Below are 27,135 nucleotides of genomic sequence, written 5' to 3'. Positions count from 1 at the left end.
ATAATGCATGTCATTTTAAACAACTTTCCAATTTACTTGTATCACCAATTGTGCTTTGTTCTCTTGGTTTTCTTAGTTGAAACCTAAACCTAGGTAGGCTCATATGATAATCTTTTAGACCTTGAAGGCCGCCTCTTATGTGAATGCATTTTGACAGTTTTTCAACACAAGAGGGGGTTAGTTCATGTGTGTCATATAGATAACATTGAGCTCACACACGTGAAGTTACCTAGGAGTAAGCACTGATTGGCTAAAATGCAAGTCCATCAAAAAAATTGAAATAAGGGAGCAGTTTGCAGAGGCTTAGATATAAGTTAATCACAGAGGTAATAAAGTGTATTATTATCTATCTTTTTAAACAACAACATTTCTGGTGTTGACTGTCCCTTTAACCTACCTATGAAATTAATAAATCAAACACATACAATTGCCCATGTTATAAAACATATATAAAGCGTATATCAGGAGTTTGCGCTAAGGTGACCAGTGCACTGCGAATAACATATACGTAATTCTCATCGAATGACAGTTATTGTATTTGTATGAATCAAAACTAACTTCTCAATAATATCCTACAGAATGCCAATGTTATGCAACAACCCATTAATTGTATTTCAACTCTGATGCCGCGCCTTCAAAGAAATATCCTATAATCAGACCCAGTTAGAACAGTTAGAGAACACCCCCGCCCCCTATACTCACTGTCATGTATATCCTACATGATATATAGAACAGAATCTTTATTACTATACTTTGTGACGGTATCTCATGATATCTCATACCATTCAGGAGACCACGCTCCTTACTTTGCCTGTTATATGTATCTCATGATTATATAGAATATGCAAGTCATAAATTAGTAGTTGACACTTTATGCTGGTATCATTGATACTTTTGTTAGTTCTGTTAGAGGAGGGCATTGTTTTTGGGGTAGTTAGTTATTTATTGTCTCCCCATACATAGGGCCTGATTACAAGTGGTGCACTAGCAATCTTTAGCACTTTCACTCAAACTTAAACTTAGCTAGAAGTAAGCTTTTTGCGCATGTCGGTAGAATGCATATTACCAGTTGAAAGTAAAAGGTATGCAACCAAGCGAAACCCGAAGCGCACTAACCAAAGGACTTAGAATATTGCGACTGCGTTAACTAATTCTCCCCTTAGACTTCAATGGAGAGCCCTGAAGAAAAGAAACTAACACAAATCTATTGTGCACTAACCTGATAGGACTTATTAATATTTCAGATTCCATTGTTCTTCACATACATAAATATGTTTTGGTTTTCTTGTAAATATATTTTTTATATCTATCTGTATATACCTATACTTGTATATTTATTTCAATAGATATATAGGTATATATATATATTTACATTAACATTATCAGATATATATAGATATATACATAAGAATGAAAATATGGATAATGCATTTTGGGTTTCACGTTTTATGTCCAATGCGGTTAGCGTCGGTGAAGAATTAGTAATCTTGAAGTGGGTTCTTGAAATATTAAATATAGAATATTAAAAATATTAATAATCATTCAAAATTATTCTAGATACCGTATTATTTATATATATTTATCAAATGTCTTGCGGACCTGATCCGACAGTGTGGATCAGGTCCGCAAGACATCGCTGAATGCGGAGAGCAATACGCTCTCCGTATTCAGCATTGCACCAGCAGCTCACAAGAGCTGCTGGTGCAATGCCGTCCCCTGCAGACTCGCGGCCAATGGGCCGCCAGCAGGGGGTGTCAATCGTACACGAGCAGGCAGACAGGGTTATGGAGCAGCGGTCTTTAGACCGTTGCTTCATAACTGCTGTTTCTGGTGAGTCTGAAGACTCGCCAGAAACACGGGCCCACAAGCTCCATTCGGAACTTGATAGATAGGCCCCATAGGCTGAGAAAACAAATACTATAAAAATATCACAAAGTTTTGTACTGCATATATCCCTTAGTAATTCAAGTTGCCAAAGACGTATATTCATACCCTTGAAACAAGCAAGACGTTTTGCTGCTATTACTGCTATAATGAGATGTCCTTGACCAGTTAGACTGTATGACAGACATCTGTTTTGCATATTACACTGCAGTACAAACACATACAGAACAATCATACTTTGTGTTGCCAGGTGTCCAGTATGTAACTGGGCAGTCCAGTATTTTAGCAGAATATTTAGTTTATCCAATTTGCTTCATTCTCTTGGTATACTTTGCCGAAGCAACAGCAATGCACTATTGGAGCTAGTTAACCCACTGGTGAGCCAATAACATGAAACATATATGTGCAGCCACCAATCAGCAGCTCCTCCTATCTAGGTATCCTTTTCCACAAAGGATACAATGAGAACAAAACAAATTAGATAATAGAAGTAAATTGAATAGTTGTTTAAAATCATATGTTCTTTCTAAATCATGAAAGAAAAGTGTGGGTTTCATGTCCCTTTAAGCGTTATTATTTGATGGTAATTATAAACAAGATCTGCTTACTTAAACAGGCCTCTCAAATATTACACTAGTACTAATAATAATACTAATAATAATACTACTAGTGTTTACAATAAAATATTAATAAATACTAAAACGCAAAAGATAGGACAGAAGTGACAGCTTGAGGCCAGTAATAAAGTTAAAGATTAAAATCTGATGTTTTTACCCATGTTGGATAGACAAATATATGGGTCACACTCACTTGATGATAAGAATGTTTGTTCAGTTATAAGGAGCCTAATATTTGTGGGTGTAACGTACTGCGGTTGTATATTTATCTGAAGTGTTTGCACTGAAACAGTTCACTATAAATAATTGCAGGTTGAATCCACCTAAAATGGACACAGGTGTTGCAATCTGCCATTTTAAACACATTCTTGTACTTTTTGCTTTCTCGTTATACATATTTTGCCAGCTTAAAGGGACATAATATCAATATGCTAAATCACTAAAGAACATCTTTGTGTAAAAAAGCAAGATATCTTTCCTCAAAAGTTCTTCAGCTTACAAGAGTAAGTGCTCTGTGATCCAGATATATTCTTTCTTACTGCTATTTGCATACTGAGAGAGAAAAAAACAGCCAATCAACTTTATCAGTTCTGAGGTCACACAACTTACTGTGATCTCATGAGATTTCACATAGTAAACTCCCTAACACTGACGGAAATTAAGTGATTGTGCTGTACATGCCAGATGCATGCCTTGCAAGTCCTGGGATCAGCATCTTGATTGGCTGCTTTAAAGGGACAGTATACACTCATTTTCATATAACTGCATGTAATAGACACTACTATAAAGAATAAGATGCACAGATACTGATATAAAAATCCAGTATAAAACTGTTTAAAAACTTACTTAGAAGCTGTCAGTTTAGCTCTGTTGAAAATTTAGTTGGAAAGCCCACTGCAAGTGGAAAAATAAGACACTCCCCCCTCCCCCTTCTTTTGCATATGAAAAGACCCTTTACACAAACAGGAGCAAGCTGGAGAAGGTAGCTGACGGTATTCACATAAAACTTTGGGGCTTGGTTAGGAGTCTGAAAATTAGAGCAATGTTATTTAAAAATAAGCAAAACTATACATTTATTTTTTTTAAAAACTTTATGGACTATATTAATAGATCATCTACAAAACATTTATGCAAAGAAAAAATGAGTGTATAATGTCCCTTTAAAGGGATAGTAAACACCAAAAATGTTATTGTTCAAAAAGATAGATACACCCTTTTTTTACCATTCCCCAGTTTTGCATAACCAACACTGTTATATAAATATACTTTTTACCTCTGTAGTTACCTTGTATCTAAGCTTCTGCAGACTGCCTCCTTATCTCAGATATTTTGACAAACTTTCATTTCAGGCAGTTAGTGCTGACTTAAATAACTTCATGTGCGTAAGTACAATGTTATCTATATGTAACACATGAACTAACACCCTCTAGCTGTGAAAAACTGTCAAATGTAATGCATTCAAATTAGAGGTGGCCTTCAAGGGCTTAGAAATTAGCATATGAGCCTACCTAGTATTAGCCTTCAACTAAGAATAACAAGAAAACAAAACAAATTTGATGATAAAAGTAAACTAGAAAGTTGTTTAAAATGACATGACCTATCTGAATTACGAAAGTTTAATTTGGACTTTACTATCCCTTTAAGTTCCTGCACAATAGGATGTTGCTACTGAGGAAATTTTTATTTAAAATATCTACCTTTGTAAATAAAGATTTTTGTGTGGCATTTTCTAGTGAGCTTTTTACAGATATACTGCAGCATCACTTACAAGTGATTCAGCATTTGGGTATGATGTCCCTTTAAGAAGGGAACTGAAACCACAAAGTACAAGTTTGGCTATACTTTACAAGTAAATTATGGTTATTAATAATAATAATGGATTTTTTTTAATGTATCACCATATCAAGGAAATAATCAAATATGTTGCCTTAAAGGGACAGTAAACACTAACTACATTTTATAAGAATAGTATTGCGGTTATCCCCCCACCTCCCTTTAGTCATGGGTCATTCCTATGCTGACCTGGTTGCACATATGCAGCTACTCTCCTTCAGATATCTGCAGTGAAACCTAAGTTTTATAATGGCAGCATCCATGATTAGAGGGAGGTGCATGAAATGTATTAAGTGTTTAGTGTCAGTTTATTTATTTATTTTCTCTTATGAAGAAGGATGTAAATAAAAGTAAATGACATGTTGATTAGAGAGTCATTTTATTACATGCCCTGTACACCTGGTTTCCAGCCTTTTCCCCCAAACCAGCAAACAAGTATTGAATAATATACACACTGTCATAACAAAATACGTTAGTTACAGTGACCCAATTTCCACTCTAACCAAATAAATTCAACCTGCATAGCAGAACATAAAATCAGTAAAATGAACTCTGTGTTATTTATCTGGGTTGATCACATATAGACAACATCACAGGACTCCCAGAACTGCAGTGAGGCTTAAAGGAACATTCCGGTCAAAATTGAAGTGCACATAGATGAATTATATATTTGAATAGTAACATATTTGCAATATACATGTTTAGGCAAAAATGCTTCTAGTAAACGTTATCACTGTTTTAGTGTTAGCATTGTTCTCTGCATGTGCATGTGAAGCATAGCTAGATATTCTCAGTGCACCAGCATTTTAAGTACTGCAGCTGCTCAGATAGCCAGTAGAGCTTGTATCATGTCAGCTATTAATAAATTCAGTTATTACCAGATGGTACAAGCACCTTAGGTTCTCTAAAGTGCCGTGATTAAAATGCTGGTGCACAGTGCATACTTAAATACGCTTTTGAAACAGCTATAGCTTTTATAAGAAGCATTTTTGCTAATACATGATTATTACAGAAATATTTCTATCCAAAACTGAAATGCATCCATGTAGATACCAATTTTGGCTGGCATGTCCCTTTATACAGTATGTGCTTTCTCTTTGTAGCGGCTGTATTCTGATTCTCACTCTTACAGAACTTGTTAAGCTTTAAAAACAGCCTGTACAGGAAACTCAGAACTCCTATACTTAAACAAAGCTATTAACTTAGTCCCTACCCTCTACAAAGATTATATACATAGGGTACCTAAAATCCTCCGCACAAGATAGAATCTGCAGAATCAACATGTACAAAGGTTCATACTGATAACAGCAATAAATGTTCATATTTACAACCCAGTGCACATCCCTGACCAATTCTACATTTGCTCTTTAACACAGTGAAATATCAGCTTGCTGGATGCCCTAAAAACTGTTCAGGCCGTTCATCTTCACATAATAAAGGTCTCTAACTCACTTGAAACAATGAAAAAATCTTTCTGCAACATGACATTTTGTTTGCCCCACTAAAGTAATCATAGAAACCATTATTTAGTTGGTGTTGACCTTTGGAGAGGATTGATAAAGAATGGCATATAGAGTATTTAAAGAGATAAACATGAAATAATTGAGCTCATATGAGACTGCTGTCAATGTATTTCTTTACATGAACATTTTCCAATTTTCTTTCTATAGATGATCCCACTGTGGTTGTAGGGCATACAGCCTCGGTTATGTTCAGTTACTACCATATAATATGTGAAAGCTGCCTGGTTGCACAAGGATAGTTTATTAGATAGAGCCTGTGAAGATAACTTTCAGGAAGATCTGTGAGTCTTTGTAGCATTGCAATAAACTGTAAGGTGTCCAACTGGTGCTCTCCTATTCTTTACAGTCTAAAAAAAAGATGGTGATGCAGTATCTTGTTCTGTGGTACGTGTGGATTTCTAGGCACATTCAGCAGGTGAAAGTATTCACTCAGCAACTTATTGTTTGCTTTGCTTTCCAACTTCTATATCTCTTCTGGCATCAGAAACATCCACAGGAACTCGCACTGTTATCCCATCCAGAGCCTTCGTCATACAAACTTGGCAGCCAAGACGAGACCTGAAGAAAAAAAAATTGGAATAGATTTTGATAACATATAAGAACCAAAAGCTCAATTTAGACTGTACATATTGTAGGCTTACTCAGTTCTCAGAACGGCTTTATGCAGATCACAGAAATTCTTGTATTTCACTACTGTATTCACACCTAACACCCATATGGAAGGTCTATTCCAAAAATCTACTACCCTTTTGATAAATAACCCTCCTTCCAATTACTCATGAACTTGCTACTCTCCAAGCTTACATATTTGTTTCAGATTACATTGTATGATGACACCTGAATGATTAAAAAAAAATTTGGGCTGTTTCCTATCCTACCAGCACCTTGTCCAGTAGTTATGCATTAATATAAGTGCTTTTATTCATCTTCATTTCATTTCTTGGGTGTTTTCCATCATTGCATAATCATATCATGGGTGCTGTCAGTCACTTATTTTGGTGTCATATAATGGCTGATAACTTAAAAGCATTAGTAAATGAATACATTTCAGCATTGAAATGGATGTTTCAGTTGTGGAGAGAAATTGTTTTGACAATAGCAGAGACAATATCAATTCTCTTTAGCATTATTTGGTGTTATTTAAACATACACATTATTGGATATACAAGATCTGACTAAACAAACTATTGGATATATAAATCTGAGTAGTGATCCATAGATTGGAATAAGTACCTCATGTTGTGATGGTTTTTCCTGATGATTTTCTTTTTGCCTACCTATAAATAATCTAAAATAAATCATACGTCACAATACCCTTTTGGTTCCTATGGAATTTAATGTGTTATATTTTCTGTAAGACAACAATATGGACAACTCTCATCCTTCTAGCTATTAAGGATTATTCTCAGAAACTGAAATGTGCCCAGTACTAAGTACAGTTACACTCATAATAACACCATCTAATAAAAACTATTAAATAAGGGCTCAAATATATGAGGTCTCAGGTGTTAAGCAAAAAACAGTCAGCCAAAAGGGCTTTAACATGGAGATACATACATATACATGTCTAAAGATGGATTTGTATGTATGTATGTAATTGTGTATATATGGATGTGTGTGTGTGTACATATGTATTTACAGACATATCCTATAATATAAAAGGCCAAGTGTGTTTGTCCGAAGCTGTCATGCGCAGTAGAGACTGCGCAAGGATAAACACACCTGACCTTCTACAGACTGAACTCCTGGCATCTGGACCGGGTGTGAGGGGGGCATGATGCAGGCGTGACCAGATGTGATGCTGTCTGGGCTGGGCGGGGCTGGGTGTGCTGTGGGTGGGGCCGTGAGAGAGCTCAAAAGAGGGGGGATAGAGAGAGAGCAAAAGAGGCGGAGAGAGACAGCAAAAGAGAGGGGGGAGAGAGAGAGCAAAAGAGAAGGGAGAGCGCAAAAGAGAGGGAGGAAAAGAGAGGGGGGGAGAGAAAGAGCAAAAGAGAGAGATCAAAAGAGAGGGGTGAGAGAGCAAAAGAAAGGTAGAGAGACAGCAAAAGAGAGGAGGAGAAAGGGGAAAAGAGAGGGGAGAGAGAGTAAAAGAGAGGGGGAGAGAGAGAGCGAGCAAAAGAGAGGGGGAAAGAGAGGGGGGAGAGAGAGCAAAAGAGAGGGGAGAGAAAGCAAAAGAGAGGGGGGAGAGAGAGAGAGCAAAAGAGAGGGGGAGAGCGCAAAAGTGAGGGGGAGAGAGAGAGTGCAAAAGAGTGGACAAAAGAGGGAGAGAGACAGCAAAAAAGAGGGGGAGAGAGAGCAAAAGAGAGGGGAGAGAGAGATCAAAAGAAAGGGGGAGAGTGCAAAAGAGAGGAGGGAGAGCGCAAAAGAGGGGAGGGGAGAGCGCAAAAGAGGGGAAGAGAGAGAGAGCAAAAGAGAGGGAGGAAAAGAGAGGGGGCAAGAGAGAGCAAAAGAGAGGGGGGAGAGAGAACAAAAGAGGAAAGAGAGAGCAAAAGAGAGGGGAGAGAGAGCAAAAGAGAGGGGAGAGAGAGAGCAAAAGAGAGGAGAGAGAGAGCAAAAGAGAGGAGAGGGAGAGAAAAAGAGAAGAGAGAGAGCAAAAGAGATGGAGAAACAGCAAAAGAGCGGGGGAGAAAGGGGAGAGAGAGAGCAAAAGAGAGAGGGAGAGAGCATGCAAAAGAGAAGGGGAAAGAGAGCAAAACAGAGGGGAGAGAGAGAGCAAAATAGAGGGGGTAGAGAGGGAGGAGAAAGAGTGCAAAAGAGAGGGGAGAGAGATTGCAAAAGAGAAGGGGGAAAGAGAGAGAGCAAAAGAGAGGGAAGAGAGAGAACAAAAGAGAGGGGGTAGAGAGGGAGGAGAAAGAGTACAAAAGAGAGGGGAGAGAGAGTGCAAAAGAGAGGGGAGAGAGAGTGCAAAAGAGAGGGGAGAGAGATTGCAAAAGAGAAGGGGGAAAGAGAGAGAGCAAAAGAGAGGGAAGAGAGAGAGCAAAAGAGAGGGGAGAGAGCAAAAGAGAGAGAGAGAAAAAGAGCAAAAGAGAGAGAGAGTGCAAAAGAGAGGGCAAAAGAGGGAGAGAGACAGCAAAAAAGAGGGGGGAGAGAGAGCAAAAGAGAGGGGGAGAGAGAGCAAAAGAGAGGGGGAGAGAGAGCAAAAGAGACGGGGAGAGTGCAAAAGAGAGGAGGGAGAGCGCAAAAGAGGGGAGGGGAGAGCGCAAAAGAGAGGAGGGAGAGCGCAAAAGAGGGGAGGGGAGAGCACAAAAGAGGGGAGGGGAGAGTGCAAAAGAGGGGAAGAGAGAGAGAGCAAAAGAGAGGGAGTAAAAGAGAGGGGGCAAGAGAGAGCAAAAGAGAGGGGGAGAGAGAACAAAAGAGAGGGAAGAGAGAGAAAGAGAGGGGAGAGAGAGAGCAAAAGAGAGGGGAGAGAGAGAGCAAAAGAGAGGAGAGAGAGAGCAAAAGAGAGGGGAGATAGAGAGAGCAAAAGAGATGGAGAAACAGCAAAAGAGCGGGGGAGAAAGGGGACAGAGAGAGCAAAAGAGAGGGGGGAGAAAGCGTGCAAAAGAGAGGGGAGAGAGAGCAAAACAGAGGGGAGAGAGAGAGCAAAATAGAGGGGGTAGAGAGGGAGGAGAAAGAGATCAAAACAGAGGGGAAAGAGAGAGCAAAATAGAGGGGGTAGAGAGGGAGGAGAAAGAGAGAAAAAGAAAGGGGAGAGAGAGAGCAAAAGAGAAGGGAGAAAGAGAGAGAGCAAAAGAGAGGGAAGAGAGAGAGCAAAAGAGAGGGGAGAGAGCAAAAGAGAGGGGAGAGAGCAAAAGAGAGAGAGAAAAGAAGAGCAAAAGAGAGAGAGAGAAAGAGAGAGAGAGAAAAAGAGAGGGGGAGAGAGAGCGCAAAAGAGAGGGGGAGAGAGAGAGCGCAAAAGAGAGGGGGAGAGAGAGAGCGCAAAAGAGAAGGGAGAGAGAGAGGGCAAAAGAGGGAGAGAGACAGCAAAAAAGAGGGGGGAGAGAGAGCAAAAGAGGGGGATAGAGAGTGCAAAAGAGAGGGGGAGAGAGAGCAAAACAGAGTGGAGAGAGAGAGCAAAATAGAGGGGGTAGAGAGGGAGGAGAAAAAGAGCAAAAGAGAGAGGGGGAGAGAGAGAGCAAAAGAGGGGGGATAGAGAGAGCAAAAGATGGGGAGAGAGACAGCAAAAGAGGGAGAGAAACAGCAAAAGAGGGAGAGAAACAACAAAAGAGGGAGAGAAACAGCAAAAGAAAGGGGGGAGAGAGAGAGAGCAAAAGAGGGGGATAAATAGAGTAAAAGAGAGCGAGATAGACAGCAAAAGAGAGGAGGAGAGAGAGGGGGAAGAGAGCACAAAAGAGAGGGAGGAAAAGAGAGGGAGGAAAAGAGAGGGGGGAGAGAGAGAGCAAAATAGAGAGAGGGGGAAAAGAGCAAAAGAGAGGGGGGGATGGCCCATGTGCACGGGCTTTAGGACTAGTATTATATATATTTCAGTGAGAAACCTAAAGTTTGTGAAAAAGTTAATGCTTTTTTTTTTTTATTTGATCGCATTTTGCATTGAAATGGTTGCATGAAATATACCAAAAAGGGCTTAGATCAATACTTTGGGTTGTCTACTAAAAAAAAATATACACATGTGAAGGGATATTCAGGAATGCCTGACAGATATCAGTGTTCCGATGTAACTATCGCTAATTTTGAGAGAAAAAAAGGTTTGGAAATAGCAAAGTTCTACATGTACTTATTGCCCTATAACTTGCAAAAAAAAAAAAAAACATGTAAACATTGCATATTTCTAAACTCAAGACAAAATTTAGAAACTATTTAGCATGGGTGTTTTTTGGTGGTTGTAGATGTGTAACAGATTTTGGAGGTCAAAGTTAGAAAAAGTGTGTTTTTTTTCAATTTTTTCAACATATTTTATAAAAAAAATTTAAGTCAATTATAAGATAAGATAAAAATAATGGTATCTTTAGAAAGTCCATTTAATGGCGAAAAAAACGGTATATAATATGTGTGGATACAGTAAATGAGTAAGAAGAAAATTACAGGTAAACACAAATACCGCATTAATGTAAAAATAGCCTTGATCCCAAACGGTCAGAAAATAAAAAAAAAAGGGTTCTGGTCACTAAGGGGTTAAAATTGCATGCTCTATCTGAATCATGAAAATTTGGGTTCAGTATCACCTTAAACATAGAAAATAGAGCTTTACCTGGTGGGTTGCTGTGAGGGTAAGAAAAATGGTAATGTTAAAAGTAGGGGTAAGAAACTGACTCCCTGTTTCTCTAGCATTCACGAAACAGTAAACCAGCTCAAGTTATTAATTGTCCCTTAAAATAGGCCTAGGCACTTTTCTTGTGCACTATGTGGCAGTATTGTGTATAACTATGTTATACAAGCAACCTGTAGATGGAGGCTACAGCAGGCAGTGCTGAGTAAAAGCAGGGAACATTCACAGCTCTACCTTCACTTACTACTACTGCACAATGTTTTAATGTCTCATATTCAAAGAAAGATGCCATCAAACTGATTGGGAGGGCATATGGGTGTGTCACAAGTGCGGTCAGTTATGGGCAGATCGGGGTGGCTTTTAGCATGGCATGGCAGGTGCTGGGGCACTTCCTGAAAACTAAGATATTCACTGTGGCCAGTCACGTCACAGGTGTGTCTTCTTTATTAAACACTACTTCTAGCTATACATCTAGTTATTTGTTTACCATATTAGTTTACAACAGAGGTTAACCATAGAGTGGCTGAAACTACTGCACTCCAAAGCTTCCTCTAAAGTGTTTAAAACATTTGCATGTTCCTGAGCCTACTTTAGTATGCCCATATGGAAAGAGGCCAAGTTGCAACCAAGGAGACCAAGGCAAAGAAGTAAATTAGATAACCAAAGAAAATTGGATATTTATTATCATTTTCTTACACTATCTGAATCATGAAATGGAGTTTAGACTTCCATGTTACTTAATGACACAGAGTGTAAAAGCTTCTTAAGAAAGATATAAGGAAAAGGAAATTATCCTCACCTGTCTGTAAGTCCAAAAGCCAAATCCAACATGTCCATCTCCTCATCAACAATAGGGTCCAACTGGTCAAAGACATTTTTATCAAAGATGAGGTGGCAGGTAGAACATGCTAGAGTCCCCTCACATGCACCTAAGGTTACAACATTAGTTAGTAGATGGTAATTATTGGATCCACCTCTCTTGTATTATAATAGGCTAAACACTGGCTTGTGAAGAATCAAATAAAAAATCGCAATGTTACTAAAATTCTATGAGTGGGTACAACAAAAAGAAAATAGAGTAGATGTTTGCTCTCTACTTCTCCACATGATGTAGCTTTCTAATTTCATATTGCTGTATATTATTAGATCTAGATGCTGTCAGTGTGACATAACCATTTCACATCTGTTCTCCACACAATGCTGTGATAAAAAACATAAACTGAAAAATCATATTGTGCAAAACTCTTTCTTTGTGAGCAGCAAGACTCAGAAATTCCCAAAGTTTACATTTGTCATATTGAAAATTTGATGTGGTTCTGCTAATGAATGCGTTAAACAACCTTACAAAATCAGATTTCATAAAGTGTTATTTGCTTTTTTATATATATATGCACTGTATATAATGTAATTCCAGTCGGTTTAGCACTCACGAGTCATTTAAAGTCCGGGGTGCTCAGCAAAAATGGTTGTAGACATCAAAGAAAATGGCAGGCACTCTCCGTGTTAACACCATCATTTTAATCCATATAACTTCTATGGATTAAAATTATGGTGTTAATAACACGGAGAGTGCCTGCCGTTTTCTTTGATGTCTATATATATATATATATATATATATATATATATATATATATATATATATAAAACATATAAAAAAAAAGATTATATAATTATTGTACCAAAATATTATGAATAAATATTTAACCTTTACTCTGCTGTGCCTTTTTCACACCCCTATGCTAAGCAGATTTAAGCTTTTTTTGCTGCTTACATTTTACCACTATTGTACTTCATATTTCAATGAGTAACCCACAGAAATTATATTTAGGTTTTTTTAGCAGGCCCAGCAGATTCCAAATATACAACTATTATATTTATATTTCATGGCATATATATATTTTTGTTAAGATTTTAGTAAATAATATTAAAAATAGCCAGGTTACCACTGCTGTTCATATAATCACCTTGGTAAATTGTCATCAAGGATAGCCACATGTAAAATAAGGGCACAAACAGGCTTTGGGGGGTTATAATATAAACTTTGTGCCAGTACAGAAATAAAAGCACTTTTTCCCCACAGTGATCACCTGGTTATACACAGACAGAATTAATATTTTTTAAAGAGACGGACTTGTTAACCTTATTAGCAATCTCTAAACATAACAGATTTTTTCATTGAGCCTATAAAATCCAATTCCCCAGCAAAACCTCATGTGTTGTCTTTTTACTTTAAAAAAAAAAAATGTTTAGGGGCTAGTGGCTTCCCATGACCATGACAGCTGGCGATTCTCTTTCAAATAAGGGGTCTTGAAGGTCTGTGGCTAGTAAAGGAGCTGAGATCAAGGGGCTTAAACAATCACCCCCCTAAGATGAGTATTCAATATTGTAGTCATGATGGGTGTATGATATGTGTTATGAGCAGTGTCTAGCCTCACTCAACGTGTGGGTGGTATCATGACGACATTCTACATATATGAAAAATGTACAATGATAATGTGTTAGCCAGGAATATAGAACTATAAACGCATTACAATATCAATTACTGGATATACAAATACTTTTGAACAAATGAATACATCCTATATTAGTGCATGATCGCAGCGCAAGCATTATCTATCCATATAAGGAGGCATTATAAACCCGCTTATATAGTGACATATAGTGACAATAGATACATTTCTCATGGCTACAACATTGAATACTTATCATAACTTAAGATCTTGTTATTGGTTAAAGGGACAGCCTAGTCAAAATTAAACTCTCTTGATTCAGATAGGGGATGGAATTTTAAACAACTTTCCAATTTACTTTTATCCTTAAATTTTGCTTTGTTCTCTTGGTAGTCTTAGTTGAAAGCTAAACCTACTTGGCTGATATGCTATTTTTTAAGCCCTTGAAGTTTGCCTCTTATCTGAATGTATTTGACAGTTTTCCACAGCTATAGGGTGTTAGTTCATGTGTACCATATAGAAAACATTGTTCTCACGTACGTGGAGTTACCTAGGTGTAAGCACTGATTGGCTAAATTGCAAGTCTGTCAAAAGAACTGAAATAAGGGGGCAGTCTGCAGAGGCTTAGATACAAGATAACCCCAGAACAAAAAAGTATATTAATATAACCATGTTGGTTAGACAAAACTTGGGAATGGGTGATAAAGGGATTATCTATCTTTTTAAACAATAAACATTCTGGAGTAGACTGTTCCTTTAATACAACCTCTGGGATCTTAATAGCTAAATATCCCTCTATCTCTCTACAGGGAGTGCAGAATTATTAGGCAAGTTGTATTTTTGAGGATTAATTTTATTATTGAACAACAACCATGTTCTCAATGAACCCAAAAAACTCATTAATATCAAAGCTGAATATTTTTGGAAGTAGTTTTTAGTTTGTTTTTAGTTTTAGCTATTTTAGGGGGATATCTGTGTGTGCAGGTGACTATTACTGTGCATAATTATTAGGCAACTTAACAAAAAACAAATATATACCCATTTCAATTATTTATTTTTACCAGTGAAACCAATATAACATCTCAACATTCACAAATATACATTTCTGACATTCAAAAACAAAACAAAAACAAATCAGTGACCAATATAGCCACCTTTCTTTGCAAGGACACTCAAAAGCCTGCCGTCCATGGATTCTGTCAGTGTTTTGATCTGTTCACCATCAACATTGCGTGCAGCAGCAACCACAGCCTCCCAGACAGTTCAGAGAGGTGTACTGTTTTCCCTCCTTGTAAATCTCACATTTGATGATGGACCACAGGTTCTCAATGGGGTTCAGATCAGGTGAACAAGGAGGCCATGTCATTAGATTTTCTTCTTTTATACCCTTTCTTGCCAGCCACGCTGTGGAGTACTTGGACGCGTGTGATGGAGCATTGTCCTGCATGAAAATCATGTTTTTCTTGAAGGATGCAGACTTCTTCCTGTACCACTGCTTGAAGAAGGTGTCTTCCAGAAACTGGCAGTAGGACTGGGAGTTGAGCTTGACTCCATCCTCAACCCGAAAAGGCCCCACAAGCTCATCTTTGATGATACCAGCCCAAACCAGTACTCCACCTCCACCTTGCTGGCGTCTGAGTCGGACTGGAGCTCTCTGCCCTTTACCAATCCAGCCACGGGCCCATCCATCTGGCCCATCAAGACTCACTCTCATTTCATCAGTCCATAAAACCTTAGAAAAATCAGTCTTGAGATATTTCTTGGCCCAGTCTTGACGTTTCAGCTTGTGTGTCTTGTTCAGTGGTGGTCGTCTTTCAGCCTTTCTTACCTTGGCCATGTCTCTGAGTATTGCACACCTTGTGCTTTTGGGCACTCCAGTGATGTTGCACTGAAATATGGCCAAACTGGTGGCAAGTGGCATCTTAGCAGCTGCACGCTTGACTTTTCTCAGTTCATGGGCAGTTATTTTGCACCTTGGTTTTTCCACACGCTTCTTGCGACCCTGTTGACTATTTTGAATGAAACGCTTGATTGTTCGATGATCACGCTTCAGAAGCTTTGCAATTTTAAGAGTGCTGCATCCCTCTGCAAGATATCTCACTATTTTTGACTTTTCTGAGCCTGTCAAGTCCTTCTTTTGACCCATTTTGCCAAAGGAAAGGAAGTTGCCTAATAATTATGCACACCTGATATAGGGTGTTGATGTCATTAGACCACACCCCTTCTCATTACAGAGATGCACATCACCTAATATGCTTAATTGGTAGTAGGCTTTTGAGCCTATACAGCTTGGAGTAAGACAACATGCATAAAGGATGATGTGGTCAAAATACTAATTTGCCTAATAATTCTGCACTCCCTGTATATCATTGCCTAATATTTCAACTTGATAACTTATACAATTCCCATGGGCCCACACTTTCAACCTCCCCCCCTTCAATATGAAGCTGCATAGAGTTGATGCCAAACACTGCTGAACCGGTCCTGTTATCGGAGTACTCTTTTAGCTTGCATGGTTGCCATATGTTCATTAAAAGCACTGAGCTAAGAATCATCATAATGGATATGAGGAAAGAACATATTTTTTATTATTTACACATATACCCCCCACAAGTGCATCATAAACATTTTTCATATATGTAGATTGTCGTCATAATACCGCCCACACATTGGGCAGGGTTAGACACTGCTTATATTTCTTGCTGTTACACCACTGTATGCTGTATACTATAGTATGTGAAGCTGCAATTTGATTTATTGTCTGGATATACTGCTTGCTATTAGAATACTTTGTATTTATTAAACTCATTTTACATATGTTTTGCTTCAATTCTATGCAACTTATTAAGTATCCATTCAGGCCTGATGATTTTTTTACTATATTCTACTACTTTTTTTTATTGTGATGTTTTTGGTTATGGTTTACTTATTTGAATTCCATGTAATTAGGAATAAGGCTGCTGCTTTCAACTTTTTCTGACACTGGGTTTATAAACACCTTTGCGGTTGCTTAGCAACTGTTTTGGTGGGTCTGCACAATGGGGAAGGGGTCTGTATGTTTTTTTTTTCTCACTGTTGATACTGTTTGTCTGAGGAAGGGGCAAACGTCATCACTTAAATAAACTGCTGTTTGCCTTTTAAATCCAGTGAGTGCAAATTGAACCATCTACTAGTGGTCTAATATTAATATATATATATATTCAAAAGGAAAGATTGCACTCACAGGACTTTTTAACAAATACTTAATATACTTTAATGTTTTCCTTTGAATATTGCATTGCATCGTTGCACCCAGGCAGGTGACTATTGGAGGGTCGGGCTGTAGATTAGTTACATATATATGTTAAACTTATTAACCCCTAAACCGTCAGCCCCTCACATCGCCAAAAACTAAATTAAGCTATTAACCCCTAAACCTAACAACCCCTTACCCTTAAATTAAAATTACAAGATCCCTATCTTAATATAAATTAAAAACTTACCTGTACAATTAAAATAAACTAATTTTAAACTATAAATTAACCTACCCTAACACTTATACTAAAAGTAAATTAACCCTTTAAGGACACAGCTTTCAGTTTGCTCAATTGTTTTATGACGGAAAAATTCCGTCATATGTCCTTAAGAGGTTAAACTACCAATCAAATAAACTAAATCACATATTAAAAAACTTAACACTACTAAAATTATTTAAATATACAATTAAACATTATTATAAAGTACTAAATTACAAAAACAAACAAACATTAAGTTACAAAAAATAATTAGTCCCATTAGAGTCCAATCTAAATTGTCTGATAATTATTACAATTTTCCAATTGACCCTTTACTACTAGTTGTTCCTTCACCGCCTGTATTTACCATCGCAAAGGATTAATAAACATGGCTCCATGTACAGGATGTGTTTCAGTCAGTTTTATTGCGATTCTACATACATCATGCATTAAAGTAATATTTACATATATACAACGCTGTGAATTCGGAACTTTGTCAAAACCATTTCATTTTAAATCCAAAGGTCATAGCTTAAAGTTAATTAAAAAAAAGTGTAACAATGAAAATATTTTTACCAAACCCATCAATATTCAGATGATGGCGGATAACCACTTCCAGGAGACTCTCCCCTTCCTTGGCTGTGGCTGTCAGCTTTTCTCCATCACGGTTAATGAAATTCACAGTCAGTGTTTCGTCTAAGCTTCTGCAATGGAGGATAAGAAAGAATTGAATCATAATGCTATATGTGTATGTGTGTATTTCAGTGTTGCGTCTTTTAACGCTGAAAAATGGCAATTCCAGCGTGATGACCAGGAACGCATATTACGAGTTGTGTCGGTATTGCTATACTGCAAGCATTTTAGCCTGTAATGCAACGTCTATTCCGCAGTAAAAAAAGGATGTTTTTGCATGGGATTTCCATAGCGGCAGTATTACAGGTTGTACAGTGAGGCTAAAATGCTTGCGTTACAAAGCAAAATTGGTAGGGTTGCACCAATGCCATTTTTTTAAGACCGAGTACAAGTACCAATACTTTTTTAAAATACTCGCCAATACCAATTATGTCATGTGACAGTGTCCCAAGCACAATACAGACTAATGATTTAAGATAGCTTCTTTATAATTATGAAGAACTGTAACTCAAAAGACAATATGAAATAATAAAACCGTTTTATTTGCTTGTTGTCACAAAGTTGTAAAAACTCGAAGAAATTTCACAGAACATGTTTATAAATAAAAATATTACAATAAAATACACTCATAATAACAATGTAATATCACAACCAACCAAAAGTGCAATACAGTAAAAAATATAACAGTGCACTTTTGGGGAACATGGGGAACAACACTATGGGCTAGATTACATTTGACTGGTAAGCTTTACCAATGCTCTCATTGCATGTCCAATTCCATTAAAGTCTATGGAGTTGGAAATGTGAACAGAGCATTGATAAAGCTTACATATCAAATGTAATCTAAATCTAGTCATATTATTGTAAGATGTATGTTCATAGGAATTAACTTAATTTTTCCTATAAACACTCTTCCTGCAATTTTAAAGCTAAGGATGTTCCTCAGAGTACAGTATGTTTTGAGCATAATTGTGCAAGATAAGAACTAGCAGTATAACAGTCAATCTAGCAATTATAATAATTTTCAAAAGTTAGTGGCAAGTTCTTTTAAAGGAACAGAAGCATCTCTGCATGTTCAGCTATAAGTCTGTTTCTGCTATCAGTAAGGACATTTGACGCTAAGCTTTCACTTTCAGCACTACTGCATGGGGCAGAAAGATAATGTTGGGCCATTTTAGCCAGAGCTGGAAATCTCAGTTTATTAACTGTCCAGTAATTCAGGGGTTTGTCTGAACAAGGTACAGTGGTCTCTTCTACAATAATACAAATAACAGCAATTTGTATTGGCAGAACAGAAGTGAACAATATTTAGTTAAAGGGACATAATACTCATATGCTAAATCACTTGAAAGCTGACAGGAACATATCAGCTGAGCATCTCTATGTAAAGAAGGAAGATATTTTACCTTACAATTTCCTCAGCTCAGCAGAGTAAGTTCTGTGTAAAAAGTTATACTTTAGCTAGTGCCCAGATGCAGGTAAAAAAAATAATGAAGAAATGAACAGCAGCCAATCAGTATCAGCAGTGCTGAGGTCATGAACTCTTTTACTGTGATCTCATGAGATTTGACTTAACTCTCATGAGATTTCATAGTAAACTTCCTTAAACTGAATAGGAAAAATCAGATGAGTGTGCACGAAGCTTGCTCCTTTGCCTGTCCTGGGACAGACATACTGATTTGCCGCTTAGAAGTCCTTTACAATGGGATGTGGCTACTGAGGAACGTTTGAGGTAAAATATCTTTCTTTTTTACATAGAGATGTCCAGGTGATATTTTCTAGTCAGCTTTTTACAGCTATGCTGCATCACTTTCAAGTGTTTCAACATTTGGGTATCATGGCCCTTTAAGTCTCTACTACAGCTTAAAATAAAATGGGAACATGCATTTTGAAAAAGCTCCACAAGATGGCTTATTGGTAGGAAGTGGAGGTATTGGTTTAAGTATCGGTGCATTTGCATGAGTACAAGTACTCATGCAAATACTTGGTATCAGCATCAATACCGATACTAGTATCGGTATTGGTGCAACCCTAAAAATTGGTGATAAAAGTAAATTGGAAAGTTGTTTAAAATGACATGCCCTATTTGAATTATGAAAGGTTTTTTTGGACTTGACTATCCCTTTAAATTAAATTTACAATATAACTATCTTAAAATAAATAAAAACTTACCTGTGAAATAAAAATAAACCTAACATTAAACTATAAATTAAATTAACCTAACCTTACTATTCTAATAAAATAAAAAATACTACCAAATAAAAAATCTAAATTTCAAATGTAAAAAACCTAACACTACTAGAAAAATTAAAAAATCGAAAATTACGAAAAATAATAAACACTAAATTATGAAAAATAAAAAAACTTACAAATAAATAAATGAAATTATCAAAAATAGAAACAAATTACACCTAATCTAATAGTCCTATAAAAATTAAAAAGCCCCCCCAAAATAAAAACACCCCCTAGCCTACAATAAACTACCAATAGCCCTTAAAAGGGCCTTTTGTAGGCCATTGCCCTAAGTTAAACAGCTCTTGTACCTGTAAAAAAAAAATACAAAGTTCCCTCAACAGTAAATCCCACCACCCTACTAACCCCCCAAAATAAAAAACCTAACTCTAAGCTAACCTAAATCTAAGATACCTATAATCTAAGAACTGAACTCTAAGCTAACCTAAATCTAAGATACCTATTTGCCCCTAAAGAGGCATTTGTATGGGCATTGCCCTTAAAAGGGAATTCAGCTCTTTTTCATTGCCCTTAAAAGGGCATTTAGCTTTTTTTCAAAAGCCCAAACTCTAATCTGAAAAAAACCACCGCAAAAAATTTAAAAAATACCTAACACTAACCCCAGAATATCTAATCACGGTTGCTGAAGTCCGGACATCCAGGCGGCAACATCTTCATCCATCGCGGGGGGTCTTCTATCTTCATCCTGGTGGCGCAGAGTGGAGCAGCGAAGACATCCAGCGTGGAGAGTCCTCTTCATACAGTCCCCGCCGTACACTGAAGCTTCAATGCAAGGTAGCCGTTTCAAAATGGTGTACCTTGCATTCCTATTGGCTGATTTGATTCTTTAAATTCAAATCAGCCAATAGGATGAGAGCTTCTAAAATCCTATTGGCTGTTCAAAACAGCCAATAGGATGAGAGCTACTGAAATCCTATTGGCTGTTCAAAGCAGCCAATAGGATGAGAGCTACTGAAATCCTATTGACTGTTCAAATCAGTCAATAGGATTTCAGTAGCTCTCATCCTATTGGCTGTTTTGAATTTTCATTCCGCACTTCAAGTTTTTTTCTAACACTCTCTCCCCATTGATATCTATAGAGGAAACCGTGCACGAGCATGTCAAACCAATGGCAGAGCTATGGAGGGTGAAATAAAGCAACTTTTTTGGCGTTAGTTTCGCACCCTGTTTAGCGCAAAACTCGTAATCTAGGTGTTTATAGATGAAATGCCATGTTTGTTTAATTTAACAAATTACTTTAGACTGGCTGCAGATAAAGATACTTTTCTGAACTAAATATATGAATGTAAAGCATGAAATCTAAGAGCATAAACTGAATACCAACACACAAGGTTTAACAAACAAGTGTATCACACTTTAAGCATGCTGGTATATTATTCTATACCTTATAGATCTCATTAAAAGGACACTAAACACAATTTTTTTTTCTTCAATGATTCAGATAGAGCAGCAATTTTAAGCAACTTTCTAATTTACTCCTATTATCAATTTTTCTTCTTTCTCTTACTATCTTTATTTATAAAACAGGAATGTAAAGCTTAGGAGACGGCCCATTTTTGGTTCAGAACCTAAATTACGCTTGCTTATTGGGTGGCTAAATGTAGCCATGAATAATGTAAGTGCTATCCAGGGTACTGAACCTAAAATGGGGCACCTCCTAAGCTTTACATTCCTGCTTTTAAAATAAAGAGAATGAAGAAAAATTGATAATAGGAGCAAATTAGAAAGTTGCTTAAAATTGCATGCGCTATCTGAATAATTAAAGAAAACATTTGGGTTTAGTATTCCTTTAAGGTGGATGCAAATCATTTAATGCTCTAAAGTCTGCTGTCTGTCTTTGTTTTTCTTTGTGTACAAATGGTTTCTAATCTAAACTGACTTTGCCTGAAAACTTAACATAAATCTCTCTCCACAAGCACAGAAATCTCAAATTACTGAACTGGTCTATGTAACATCTGGAGGGTCCACAGATTTAGCCAACAAACTGCAATTGCGTCTCTACCCAGTCCGTTTAAAGGGACAGTCAACACCAGAATTTTTGTTGTTTAAAAAGAAAGATAATCCCTTTATTACCCATTCCCCAGTTTTGCATAACCAACACAGTTATAATAATACACGTTTTACCTCTGTAATTATCTTGTATCTAAGCCTCTGCTGACTGCCCCCTTATTTCCGTTCTTGTGACAGACATGCAGTTTAGCCAATCAGTGCTCACTCCTAGGTCACTTTACGTGCATGAGCTCAATGTTATCTATATGAAACATGTGAACTAATGACCTCTAGTGGTCAAAACGTATTCAGATTAGAGGCAGTCTTCAAGGTCTAAGAAATAAGCATATGAGCCTCCTAGGTTTAGCTTTCAACTAAGAATACCAAGAGAACAAAGCAAAATTGGTGATAAAAGTAAATTGGGAAGTTGTTTTAAATTGCATGCCCTGTTTAAATCATGAAAGTTTTTTTTGGACTTGACTGTCCCTTTAATGAGGGAGTGAGTGACTTTAGCTAGCAGACTAACTAGTACAAATTCAAATGCCTCTCTTCTTACTGTGATTTAATCAAGGTTTTCTCTAACTTTGATTGTTGTTATCTGCTCAGTAAAGACCTTGAAACTGCTCCCATCTGCTGAACCTTTCTGTAACAGGCGCTCAGTGACCCTGGCTTGTTATTACAACCCTGTGCCTCCCAAATCTTTATTGTAGTGCCTGCCTAAGCATCTGATAAGCACTGCAGGGGTTACAAGGAAACAGTAAATGTGGTCTTTTCAATATATATATATATATATGATGTGTGTGTGTGTGTGTGTGTAAACATGTTTCTATATATATACAGTATATAGATAGATAGATAGATAGATATAGATAGATAGATAGATAGATAGATAGATAGATAGATATCAAAATAACAAGAGTATTGCATTGAGCAATGATACTTTTGTATTGGACTAACTATACATTTATAAGTTGACAAGCTTTCAGAAGAGTGTCTTCCTGGTCAATATTGCTTCAGACTTGAAAAAGGAAGACACTCTTCCGAAAGCTTGTCATCTTATAAATGTATAGTTAGTCCAATAAAAAAGTATCATTGCTCAATGCAATACTCTTGTTATTTTGATATCTAAATCTCTGGACTAAGATGGCTACTCCAATCAGCGTATATACTGTATATATATATATATATATATATATATATATATATACATATATATATATACACATACATATATACACACACAGAGAAGTGCACTCTCAGGAACAACCAGTTCAATAGCTTGTTAGCGTGTTCTATGGTGATTTAACCCCTGGGTGCAGCTTCTTTTTAGTCCAGTAATGCTTTTCACAAAGTAGTATATAACTCTGATCCCGCCTACACAGTGCATACATATATACATACATCAGTCTTTATAAACAAAATTTAATGTTTGTTATCTTAAAAACATATATTTGCTTACTAAAGTAACATGCCTCTGAGTTGCCGGCTTTGCTTCCTAAGTTAATGTTACATTTTCATGCCAGAGTTGACTTGTCAGTTGCTGCCTACAGCCTGACAGCTTACACACACAATTCTTTACTTATAGAAAACAAATCAATCTGTAGATACAGAAAGGGGGATGGAGCGCAGCCAGGGGGAAAAACACCAATCTAAGTGCAGATGATTTAAAACACTTAGCACTTTATTCACATAGATGACACATTAAAATGCACACTTACAAACTGAACCCTCAAACATATGAGGTATGTATATACAGATTCATATAGTTGTCCACCATGCGAACAATATTCCACATCCACAGTTGTAATAAAACTTCAGATTCCCCTTGTCAGACCAAGTGTGAAGTGCTCCTTGTGTGGTAACAGTCAATAGGGTTTCTCTTTTTATGCTGGAAATTACTCCCAAAATATCACAGCATAACAACCCCCACAGTCACGTAGCAACAGTTCACAAGTTAGTATATGATAAAAGGGGACACTATAGATAACGTGTAAAGCACATAGGAGGAGGTAAAATATACCGCGGCAGCGTGTATCCTATAAAGCCGGCTTGGATCCGCCGCTGCTCACGGCTTACCAGATTCCTCCGTGTGCACGATGGGCGTGGCCTTACGCGTTTCTCTGGGCTCCTCCCAGCTTCGTCAGAGGCAATACCCATCTGTCAATCTAGAGTGTCTTTTATAGGGAGACCCGGACTAGTGTTCAGCCAATAGGGGCCTACCTACAACAGACACGCCTGCATGTATCGATTGCCATGGTAACGGCCGTTGACAATAAACAGCCGTAATTTAAAAGAACAGAATAGTAAGCAATAGGATCCTATTCAGAAATAAATAAATAAATAATGAACAAAAGAACTTGTTTAAAATACTTTCCCTATTCCAAACTGGCACATATACTTAGAATAGCGTAGCTTATGTGAATATATTTAATCAAAAAACACACATAAAAAAAAGGAGAAGGGAAAGACTCTCATAAACTGAACATTAAACCCTTTATACAAAAGAGCATGTTAGAAAACTTACCCTATTCTAAACTGGCACATATACTCAGAATAGTGTAACTAGTGTGAATATGTATGATCTAAAAAACGGTTTAATAGAGAGAAAGAACCTCTCATAAAATAAATAAAAACCCTTTGAAAAAATATATATTTCCAATACCTACATGCACTCACACTTCCCTGTATGAGGTTGTGAGGTTATAAAATAGCGCATGTACATATACATGTAATATCTTTGCCTAATGCCCCTAAAATATTAACCAAGAAGGGAAACTAGCCATCATAAATAGGAGGAGAAAAATAATCCCTAATTCCTATGTGTCCAAAAAGGCTGCTAGATCAATATCACGATTGAGACCTCCTGGACCCATAGAATTTAATCTATGGATCCAGTATGTCTCTCTTTTCCTCAGTTCTAATAAACGATCCCCTCCTCTAACTTTGCTTTTAATATGTTCAATGGCTACAACTGTAAGCCCTTCACTGTCTCTAGATAGACAACATAGCATGTCTTGCATGTCATCAGATCTTTAATTTTATAGTCATTGTCCCCCTTTGAAATGCCAAAGGTTTTGTTTTGTGGACTTATGGGAAGGAATTAGGAGTCCTCACTAAAACAGAATACGACTACCTGGTGGTGGAAAACCCTGTCCTTCCCATCTTTTACCATCTCCCAAAAATTCACAAGGGTCTCACAGATCCCCCAGGGAGACCCATTGTATCTGGGATAGGGGGACTCACCACTAGGTTGTCAGAATATGTAGACATCATTTTGAAACCTATGGTACCATGTTTAAGATCTTATGTGAGGGACACACCGCACCTGTTAGAGCTAATCGAGGGAATAGAATGGAAGGAGGATTATTTATGGGTTACTATGGACGTATGTGCTCTATATACATCCATACCCCATTCACTAGGTATAACAGCCGTAAAATATTTCTCAGAGAAATGTGGATATATAAACGAAACACAAAGTGCCTTTCTGGATCTAGCTATGAACTTTATCCTAACCAGGAACTATTTTGTGTTTGAGAACAGGTACCTCCTACAAACAAGAGGTACCGCAATGGGGACTAAGTTTGCCCCCAATTTTGTGAACCTCTACATGGGGTGGTGGGAGGACATGTTCATACACAATGATGGGAACCCATATAATAGCCACATCATCAGATGGCATCGGTACATAGATGACATTCTGATGGTGTGGCAGGGTTCAGTAAGGGACCTAGAACTGTTCGTAGATTATGTAAACAGAAACACCATGAACTTAAGATTCACAATGGAGCACAACACTGAAAGGATTATGTTTCTAGATCTACTGCTAGTACAGGAAGGTGCAAATATATACACCTGCCTGTATAGGAAGCCCACCGACACAAATGGGTATTTACATGCCCAAAGTGGACATCACGACAAATGGAAGAAAAACATCCCTTTTGGACAGTTTCAAAGGGCCAGACGAAACTGTTCAAGAGAGGTGGACTTCCTACAAGAGGCGGAAGTAATTAAAAATAGATTTCTAGCAAAAGGCTACCCTGAAACTATGTTAGTGGCTACTCAGGAAAAAGTAGAAAAGATGGATAGAGGTACCCTTTTAGGAGGAAAAATGGAGAAAAGAGTATCCATCCCTTCACAGAAATACAAAAAGAATAGGGAGAAGTAAACGGGTAGGAGGAAAATACAGCTAGTGACTAGATATAACAGAGCAACTAGAGACATTGAAAGAGCTATGAGGAAACATTGGCCGATCTTAATGCAAGATCCACTGTTGAAAGAATCCATTAATGGAAGGGGACAGGTAGTGTTTAAGAGAAACGTTAACATAAAAAATAGAGTTAGTCCCAGTATGTTGAGATCTTTACAAACAGATACCTGGCTGAAGAAACACACAAATGGCTTCTTCAAATGTGGTAGGAGAAGCTGTAAATGCTGTGCTCATATAAGTCCACAAAACAAAACCTTTGGCATTTCAAAGGGGGACAATGACTATAAAATTAAAGATCTGATGACATGCAAGACATGCTATGTTGTCTATCTCCTGAGATGCTCCTGTGACAAAATCTATGTGGGTCGCACTAAACGCCCAGTAAAGACAAGGTTTGGGGAGCATCTCAGGAACATAGAAAATGGACTTGACAATCATGGGGTCTCGGCTCACTTTTTAGAGCATCATAATAGAGACAGTGAAGGGCTTACAGTTGTAGCCATTGAACATATTAAAAGCAAAGTTAGAGGAGGGGATCGTTTATTAGAACTGAGGAAAAGAGAGACATACTGGATCCATAGATTAAATTCTATGGGTCCAGGAGGTCTCAATCGTGATATTGATCTAGCAGCCTTTTTGGACACATAGGAATGAGGGATTATTTTTCTCCTCCTATTTATGATGGCTAGTTTCCCTTCTTGGTTAATATTTTAGGGGCATTAGGCAAAGATATTACATGTATATGTACATGCGCTATTTTATAACCTCACATTAGAGATACAGGGAAGTGTGAGTGCATGTAGGTATTGGAAATATATATTTTTTCAAAGGGTTTTTATTTATTTTATGAGAGGTTCTTTCTCTCTATTAAACCGTTTTTTAGATCATACATATTCACACTAGTTACACTATTCTGAGTATATGTGCCAGTTTAGAATAGGGTAAGTTTTCTAACATGCTCTTTAGTATAAAGGGTTTAATGTTCAGTTTATGAGAGTCTTTCTCTTCTCCTTTTTTTTTTATGTGTGTTTTTTGATTAAATA

General features: G+C 37.3%; 1 protein-coding gene across 1 annotated transcript; it reads right to left on the bottom strand.

Annotated features, from left to right (window-relative positions):
• Positions 1-6,201: 6,201 nt before the first annotated feature.
• Positions 6,202-25,297, bottom strand: LOC128660065 (adrenodoxin-like). The gene is made up of 4 exons (XM_053713670.1): positions 25,293-25,297; positions 17,584-17,711; positions 11,863-11,992; positions 6,202-6,415 (listed from the first exon to the last, which is right to left on the bottom strand). The coding sequence occupies exons 1-4, from the start codon at positions 25,295-25,297 to the stop codon at positions 6,295-6,297; spliced, it is 384 nt and encodes a 127-aa protein (XP_053569645.1). The 3' UTR covers positions 6,202-6,294.
• Between the last annotated feature and the right edge of the window lie 1,838 nt (positions 25,298-27,135).

Source organism: Bombina bombina, chromosome 1 (assembly GCF_027579735.1).
Source record: "Bombina bombina isolate aBomBom1 chromosome 1, aBomBom1.pri, whole genome shotgun sequence".
NCBI classification, from domain to species: domain Eukaryota; kingdom Metazoa; phylum Chordata; class Amphibia; order Anura; family Bombinatoridae; genus Bombina; species Bombina bombina.
This window is presented reverse-complemented; position numbering and strand designations above follow the sequence as displayed.